At 34.3% G+C, this 8,623-nt stretch overlaps 1 protein-coding gene across 4 annotated transcripts in view; it reads right to left on the bottom strand.

The window, feature by feature from the left end:
- Positions 1–512: 512 nt before the first annotated feature.
- The window catches only part of LOC108762475 (RNA-binding protein 4.1), a 15,353-nt gene continuing 7,242 nt past the window's right edge, over positions 513–8,623 (bottom strand). For 3 of the 4 annotated variants that reach the window (XM_018509494.1, XM_018509496.1, XM_018509497.1), the window contains exons 5-8: positions 7,741–7,957; positions 6,200–6,334; positions 5,841–5,897; positions 3,601–3,902 (exon numbers count right to left, since the gene is read on the bottom strand). In XM_018509494.1, the coding sequence (XP_018364996.1) occupies positions 3,863–3,902; positions 5,841–5,897; positions 6,200–6,334; positions 7,741–7,957 (449 nt within the window). In that variant the 3' untranslated portion in view covers positions 3,601–3,862. Of the gene's footprint in view, positions 778–3,600; positions 3,903–5,840; positions 5,898–6,199; positions 6,335–7,740; positions 7,958–8,623 lie in introns of those variants that run through there. The other variant, XM_018509495.1, reaches the window with a different exon arrangement.

The raw sequence follows: 8,623 nt of genomic DNA, 5'->3' as shown, positions 1-8,623 counted from the left end.
CAAACCATACCCTTCAATGTCGCGTCCCTGGTTTATAGGACTCTTATTCAAACCAAACGTCAACTGGAATGTGCAGGCATCTGAACGCCTCTAACGCCATCTAATGCCAGACGGTGCAGCCGTTCATTTTTTGGTTGATGACGTATCTAATCTGAATCCGAATGAAAAGTGACAGTTCGGAAATTTGCGTCGCAATATCTCTGCTCGTAGAATACGTAAGAAAAAATAAAAACACGTATAATACAATCGGAGTGTAAGCTATCGATTAAGGTATATTGTAAACTCACTCAAGACAGCCGTTATTGAGATTCGATAATCTCGATTTGACGCATCTCTCCGGCTCGCGTAAAGAAGGCACGGCAGTGTCGCTGCGCTTTGGCTTAGCGCCGAGGTACTACCAGTGTCTCCAGATATTTTTATTACACTTGGCAAGATTAAGGACAGGATTAAAAATAAAAAAACTTAAATATTGCTAAAAAATTTTATTATTTTTAAAAAAATGAATTGCCTTATATTATAGTCAGCTGACAAAGCATATTTATATATTGCATTAAGAAAATGTATAATTGATAGTAATTCCATACTTTCTTCCTATGTGCTTTCTTATTTGTTGTTACAAGCAGCCAGGCATAATTATCCATCTTCTGCACATCTAACTCTCGTTCCCCAGACGAGCAAACGAGTTCACTGACAGTGAATGCTTCTGAGGATTATTAGCAGTTCCCATTGAGTTCATCTCAATGTCCATCAGTCATTTGTCTTCATCCCGTTTGTAATCTATTAAAAAAATTATCTTATTATATGGAAACGTACATGAAATATCCCACTGAATTGTGGGCAAATAATGAAACTAGCTTATCATATATTTGTATGAACGCCAGATAAAATCGATGCTGATAAATTATTAACAATTAGTGAAGTATCTGTATAATACTTTACTCTTTTTTCAATTGACTTTACATGATTCTATCAACTTGAGTCTGAACGCGATATGAAATCATACAAGAGTACGCATATATTTTATATTGATAAATATTTCATAAAATGAGTGCACTTTTTTGGGGAGTATAACAAGAGACATAACATTTCGATTGAACAGTTAATAGGAGCGCTGTACAGGTCGACAATTTGAGAAAATTTTCTACGACGTTCTTCCATCAACATCAAGTTGTTCCGAGGACATAACGGCGTGTATTACAACGTGGCGCTTAGTTTCATCGCGAGATACGAGCGAAATTTTAAAATTTAATCTGCGGAACGAGATTCGGCGGTGGTAACGATATTCAAACAAATAATTCGCAAATTGCGGCGGTAAAAGTTAGCAAAAAACCAACATTCTTTTCAATTCACGCATAGCATTCGTTTTTACCTTGCGCTCTAATTCCATCTCATAGAGTATAGATACAAACGCGTTAATTTAGAGGGACCCGTGAGGTTTCGACATCGAGAGATGCAATATATTAATTTATTTCCAATCTGTTAAAAAGGTTAGATTACAATAATCTTTCATTTCTTGAGTTGTCGAATATATCTGACATAATTTAATATTAAATTTACAATTTAATATTTACAAACTTTTTAATTTAATATTAATCTCGTAATGCAAAATTTTATAATTTATTAATTATAAAATTTTAATTATAAATTTATTAATTTTATTATATAAAAATATCCTTTGTGTGAACCATAGATCTACAAAAGAGATAAACAATACGTTTCTTTAACCGATTCCCTATTAGGTAAAAGAAAAGAAAGGAGAGTAAGAGGCATTCAAGCAAAAGAATCGAATAGACAATGTAGATTCGTTTTTGACAGAGATCTAAGTGGATAGTTGTATTAGTTGCATCTTAACAAGAGTCGCTTTACGTGTGTACAAGTGACAGAGATGGAATTAGAATCAATGCGCTTTCTGTCGCAATGCGCAACACGCCGAGAGATCATCGAGAAGAAAATCGGCCGCTTTTTTTATACGCGCTTCGGTAATCGATGGTTTTTTCTTTTCTTTCGTTTAACAGCTTTATGTTTTGTTCGACCGGACATTCTCCATTCGCACTTGGGTGGAAAACACTGATATAAATAGTGATTATAGGTAATAGGATTCCTTTCCCCCCTTGAGAGATAGGCGCTCTGGGTTTGTCTCAATAAATAAAGTATAAAGGTTCGCACGCGTTAAACATACCTTTTCCTGGTTAAATTCAAAGCACGCCAAGCTTTGAGCGCAAACGCAATTTGTGGCGCATTATCCACATATCGCAGGTTGCTTTATTCGCTGATCGCCGCATCTACGGGTAGCCACGCATAGCGAGTAATCGGTTTCTTCAATAATCGCAGGTCGACAAGCCGCCGCCACCAGGGTAACGTATTCGACAATCGCGTTCATCGCACGGTCATTCACAAACCGGCGTTTCTCACAGTACAGGCCTAACTAAGTAAACTGCACCAGCTGGAGATTGACTTGGCGTTCTGCATTGTCATTGAATCTTTTATGTTCGATCAATTTTTCGACGTCTCACAAAATTTTCCACATTTTGAGACATTTAGATGAACATTCTTACATTTACGAATATTATTACTATTAACGCATACAAAGAGATAATAATTACATGTTATTGTTAGACTGTCCTAGAATTCAAGATTACAATGCATAACGTCGAATTAAGAATATTAAAGAGCATAGTTGCACGCACGCTGATTATTAATAATCTATGCTTTTGACTTGCTCTGCTCGCTGCTACGAATGACAAGTTGATGTATTAGATGGACAACTAGCATTCTACTCCGATGTTGCTGCATAAGTTGATGGTTTCTTCTATGGAGTAACTGAGTCACGTAAAGATTGCATACTTTAATATTAATAATAAAAAATAGTATAAAACGATATAAAAAAACAGACGGAAAAAAATAAAGATGAAATATCTTTAGGTAAAAATGACTAACATTTCCTTACATGAATGATATTGAAAATAGATGATAGATCTTTAATGAAATAATGTTCTATTGTATATAATATAATGGCATACGTTACAATTAGTAAATAATTAAATTTAGTGATAATTTTACTACGCACAGAAAGACTGCAAGAAGATGAATTATATTACATTATTAGAAAATTTTTTCTTTTATCAAGATTGCTTTAGAGCATTCACATTTGCACTTTATTGATTTTATATAAAGGTACATTGTGATAACTGCTATTCTCTGCTTTATGAATGAACATTTGAAAATATTATTCAAGTTCTTATGTGTAAAAAACGATTATACAGTATCATTATTGTAGCATAAGTCACCTTTTGTAGAATTAATACTAAGCACTATAGGATATAACAAAATCATATATACGCTACATTGTAGGCAGTTAGAGCATTAAATCGAGCAAAATATTAAATTCACACTTAGGTAATACCGGAATTTATCTATTTATAAAAAAGGGAGCGAGGAAAAAAATTACGAACATAAACTCCATGAATAATGTAATGTCGAAAATTTTCTTTAAACATACAATAGGCTAACATAGCAGGTTTACCAATAATAAATTGATTAATTGATCAATTTATATATAAACTCATTAATAATGTACTTGAAAAAAAATTGAGCTTAAATTCAAATAATTGTTTATATATTCTCTATTGATATTCTTCTTACTCTTACCGTACTTTACGATACAACTAAACGTTAAGTTCTATTGTAAGTTTTATATAGTTTTCATTATAATTATCGTGGACTCAACGACGAACGCAGACGGCAATTCCTAGGTAATCGAGTCCGATAAGCGAGTGATCGCTGCTAAAAGGCTGATCTTTTTTTTTACGATTTTTGTTTTTTTCGGTCGCCTTTCGCATGCGCTAGTGCGTTTAGTACATGTTTAGTACCTCGGTGGCATCGCATCTGCCGGACCTGGGAAGCTAAAAGGTCAAAAAATGAAAAATCGCAGAATTAATTACGTGATCGCCTTGCTATATGCAAGGAGCAAGAAGAAAGTATAAGATGTAACACTGGCATGCGCGATCATCACGGGACACATTCGGTGATACGAGGTCGAAATTGTAATTCCAACGGCATGATATAGTCGTATAGTGTTAGGGAAGCCTTGTGGATGTTTCTTTCTTTTTTTTTTGGTTCCACGTCGTAGCGCATATAACGCAGATTTATTGTGAAGCACAGCTACCAGATCTGGGTGTTCTTATCGTTCCATTATCCGATTATTAAATTTGATCACCTTATATATTTTTTGAATTTATTCATAAGTTGCTCCGCTAAATTTTTTTTAGTGATAAAATCGGAATTGCTTGCAAATAATGAATACAAACTTTTACAGCACATTATGGCAAAGTATTATATATAAGCATTTTAACGAGCAATCCAATTTATGTGAACATGGAACGATGTAAATATAAATTCGTAACGCTCAAAACCGTTCGATGAGAGCAAAGTTCACACTCAGTTCTGGTTAACTGTCATACATGTCAGAAGCTGGTCGACACGCCGCAATTGTGCATCATCTCTCCGTGCATCGCCGCAAGTGCATTTGGAAATTGACTCGAACTCCGTGTAAACAGAAGAGTCTCAAGTCTCACGAAAAACCTTTTGTCGAATGTTCGCCGTGGGCGCAATGGTTACAACGCAACGCATCTTTTTTTTTCTCGTTTCTCGAAACACCGACATTGAATTGAGAAAGTGTCTCAGAAAGTTCTTAGAGAACAGGGGACAGCAAATGCGAAAGACGTGCGTTTGTAGTTTCGCAGACTGCAATTTTGCGGTGCGCAGAGGCGCAGTGTGTTCGCGGCGGTCAGTTTGTATTCGCGATGAACGTGCGGTAAATGTGCAAGGTCGGAGATTCCTTCTTTGAGATGTGTCTCTACGGACCGCAGAAATTTACGCGGAACTCATCTTTTGCGCTGCAGAATTGCTCGCAAAAGTCAGCCACGTAACCGGAGATATTTTTTTTCTCGTGTTTACGGGAGAAGTTTCCGCCTTTCCGAGCGCATCTCGCCATTACGGAATTGATCCGCAGGCTGATCGCATAACGCATCGTGAACGGACATGCTCGAGAACCTTCATTACGGAGTACGTAAAAGAAGAGAGGTGATATATCACAAATATACTGATGTCGTGATCCTCCAATCGATGTACACTACATAATTTTTCACGGAGTAAAAACCATTATTTAATCTACAAAAGATTCCAAATTTATTCATAAAAATTTAAATTTTTCTCAAATAATTTTTCTTTTCCCTTTACATTGATCATATAAATACCAAAACTACGTTATTGCAACTAATTGAAATGAACTTAACTATAGAATATATGTCGAATACTTGAAAATTTCTTGTAATATATAAAAATTAATAAACATATGTGTAAAATGCGGTCATTAATTTATATCACGTGTGGTCATTAGATCTGCGGGACTTTCAGCCATGTGATTTTCAACCTCTGTTCTCTTTTACACTCATAAGATAGAAACGTCGACTTCCGGTAAATTTACCAATAAAAGCAACGATTTCGTATACGCAAAACGGCACCGTACACGGCGAAAGTGAACGCTTCCGTATATGGTCGAGTGTCGCGCTAAGTGTCACACCTTATACTTTTACAGAAATATTCAACCTGCATCGAATCCGCATATATAGAAATTGCATATTTATTACATATAATCGAGACAAGAACGAGGGTGGCGTATATAGCGCAAAGAAGAGTAAAGACGCCAACTGACAAGCGTACGCATATGGATTCTCTTCGCTTTTCAAACGTGTGTTACTTTTCATAACCGCAGTTTTGTCAATGAGACAGATAAATATTATATATAAGAATATATATATAGTTAAGAAAGTGCAACTTACCGTCCGCCACCACGTGGAGGACCATACGCATCTGGTCTGTCATATCCCTCGGCATAGCTGCAACATAAAAAAACGTTATCCATACTGAAAGAAAAAAAAATAAGATTCTTCTAAGGAGCAGGTCTATCCAAAATTTTAGCTGCGAACTAAACGTTTCCACCTCTCCACCGTTTCGTTGAGCGAGACAGGAAAAAAAAAAATAAAAAAAGAACAGGCGCTATTTACTAGGCAGAACTGGTCCATAGTTTTGTTTTTTCCGTTTCGCTCAACGAGACAATGGAGAAATGAGAGCATTTAACTAACTTAGATGTTGAATAGGCCTGTTTTAGAAAGGCGTTTTGTCACGATTTGCAACTCACCCGCTAGCAACTGGTGGATATCCGCCACTGGGCACGGCACTGCCAGGTCTTCTACTAAACATATCAGCTTGTGGTCCTGGACCAGTGCTGTAACTAGGTGCCCCTGTGCTGTAGCTAGGTCCAGTGCTCATTGGCCTGTCAAATGGATGCATATCATTACCAGAAGGACCGTCCCTCACTCCGTAGGCCATTGAAGCTCCCTGATTTACCCACCCAGGCCCACCCATCATATTCCCTGGCCCACCCGGATAATCCCTGTCGTACATAATTTAATTCTATTAACTTATTTTTATTCTATCCTGAGTGACATTTAATATTTTTGTTTTATATTATGTTAATATACTATTATTCATCTTTTGTTACAGAAGCAGCAATATTTTATAATACATATTGTTCAATTACTTTAAGATATTTTTTATTTTATGCATTTGAAAAAGTCTCTCAGGTTGAAATAAAAATAAAATATAATAATAACAGTTTAAACAAAACAAAGCTCATTTGTGAGCTCTGTAAACTTTATTGACCTGTCAATTATAAATATATTCATAAATATACCCATATTTTTAGTGAATCTAATGCATGAATAAATTTAATATAATAACTAAACTTGATCAAAATCTCAGAGATCTAAATTATTTTATAATATAATTATTTATAATATAATAATTATTTAATAATAAAACAAAACTTAAAATTATATTAAAAATAGAAAGTTTGATTGTCTACACTAAAAATTGCACGATTCGAGAATTTAAATACAATTACAATTATAATAAAAAAAACTGGTTCTTTTCAGTGCTGACATTCAAATCTTAAACATAATAAAAAATAAAAAATAATGTTAAATAAAAAAAGATTTTCTCACATGTGTGTATTGTGCTGTTGTAATAAAAGAAAATAAAAGCGTACAGTAAAATATAGATAATTATTAAATTTGTTGCCTCCATAGATAACATTTATATATAACTATTTTTTTCTAATATACTATAATTTCCAATTTTCTAATTATGGATTAATGTATAATTCTATCATGAATTTTTAAACTGTGCATTTATTAGTAACAGGAAGCGTAAATAAATTGTCCAACTAAATGATCTACATTTTACTGTACTCAAATTAGTCCTAAAATTAATTAGATCTAAGTAAAGAATTTCTATTAAGAAAATGAATAATATAAAAAATTTATCGTATTATAAAAAATATTTCTCATAAATAAAAATAAAGTTACTATTACATAAAATTTCCAAGATTATATATAAAAAATCTCATGTAAAAAATTTTACAATTGAGAGATGACTAATGTTGCACCTTCTCAAACCAAAATAGAATAAGCATTTACAATTCGATATTTTATACAATATAAACAAAAGAATGGCCTTTACAAAACATGTAGCATTTACTGTGTTTATGAATCTATTTTGGTTTGAGAAATAACTCGGCATCGAATTAGAAACGCAACAGAATCGAAAGTTTCTTTCCGTATGAAAATGGTCTCGTAGAGTTGAAAAAGGAGCAAAAGAGAATTATAGAAGCTACGTTACCAGTGGCTTTCATCATATCCCACATCAGTGTACCCAGTTCCATACCCAGTAGTAGCAACAGCACCACCGTTTCTCATCGGTCCAGCCGCACTTCGGTCATAATCATTTCTCGCTGTATAATCGACTGTGCGACTGGCACCAAAATTATCAGTACGACCATAATCTACTGGGCCAGGTGCGCCACGATTGAAATCTCCGGCCATGCCTCCACCAACGCCTGTACAACATGGATATCAAGTTTCCGATTACATTAATTTCTCGTTTGTTTTTACTTGAAAAGTCTGTGGATTCTTTTCGTCTCACGGAAAGCATATTGTCAACTATAGTTAATAAATAACTAAATATATGCGTATCAAGTGAGAAATACAGATACTGACTAAAGAATATCAATGAGCGTGTAAATATAACTAAATCTATATCTAATTCTTCAAAACGATTACAATGTAAAAAATTCAAATGATAATTTCAGACAAATAAAAAACAATTTTTCATCTTCGAAGCTAAAATTATACGTTTCTATTTTACACCTCGCATAACAAAGATTTACTCTAGTTTACTCGCGATTACTCCACCATCTGTGTCAAAATACAAAGTCACATACTTAGTTATTTACCCCATTAACCTGGACCCCCCCCCCCACCATCGAAAATCAAAATCGCGATAGGTCAAAAATTTAGTGCTTTTTATTTGCTAATTATTTGCTGAAAAAAAAATTTTTTTGCTCCAGCGGTTTAGTGGGAATAAAAAATAAAATGGGGAGGTCCAGGTTAATATTAACCTGGACCCCCCCATACTGAAAAAAATAGATCCCGTGGTGCTGCAAAGAAATTAAGCACACCAGATTTTTTTGCTTTTTATTTGCTCGAAGATAGCGTAAATAAAA

Source organism: Trachymyrmex cornetzi, unplaced genomic scaffold (assembly GCF_001594075.2).
Source record: "Trachymyrmex cornetzi isolate Tcor2-1 unplaced genomic scaffold, Tcor1.1 scaffold30, whole genome shotgun sequence".
NCBI classification, from domain to species: Eukaryota; Metazoa; Arthropoda; class Insecta; order Hymenoptera; family Formicidae; genus Trachymyrmex; species Trachymyrmex cornetzi.
The sequence above is the reverse complement of the archived record's forward strand: the minus strand, read 5'-3'. Positions and strand labels throughout refer to the sequence as shown.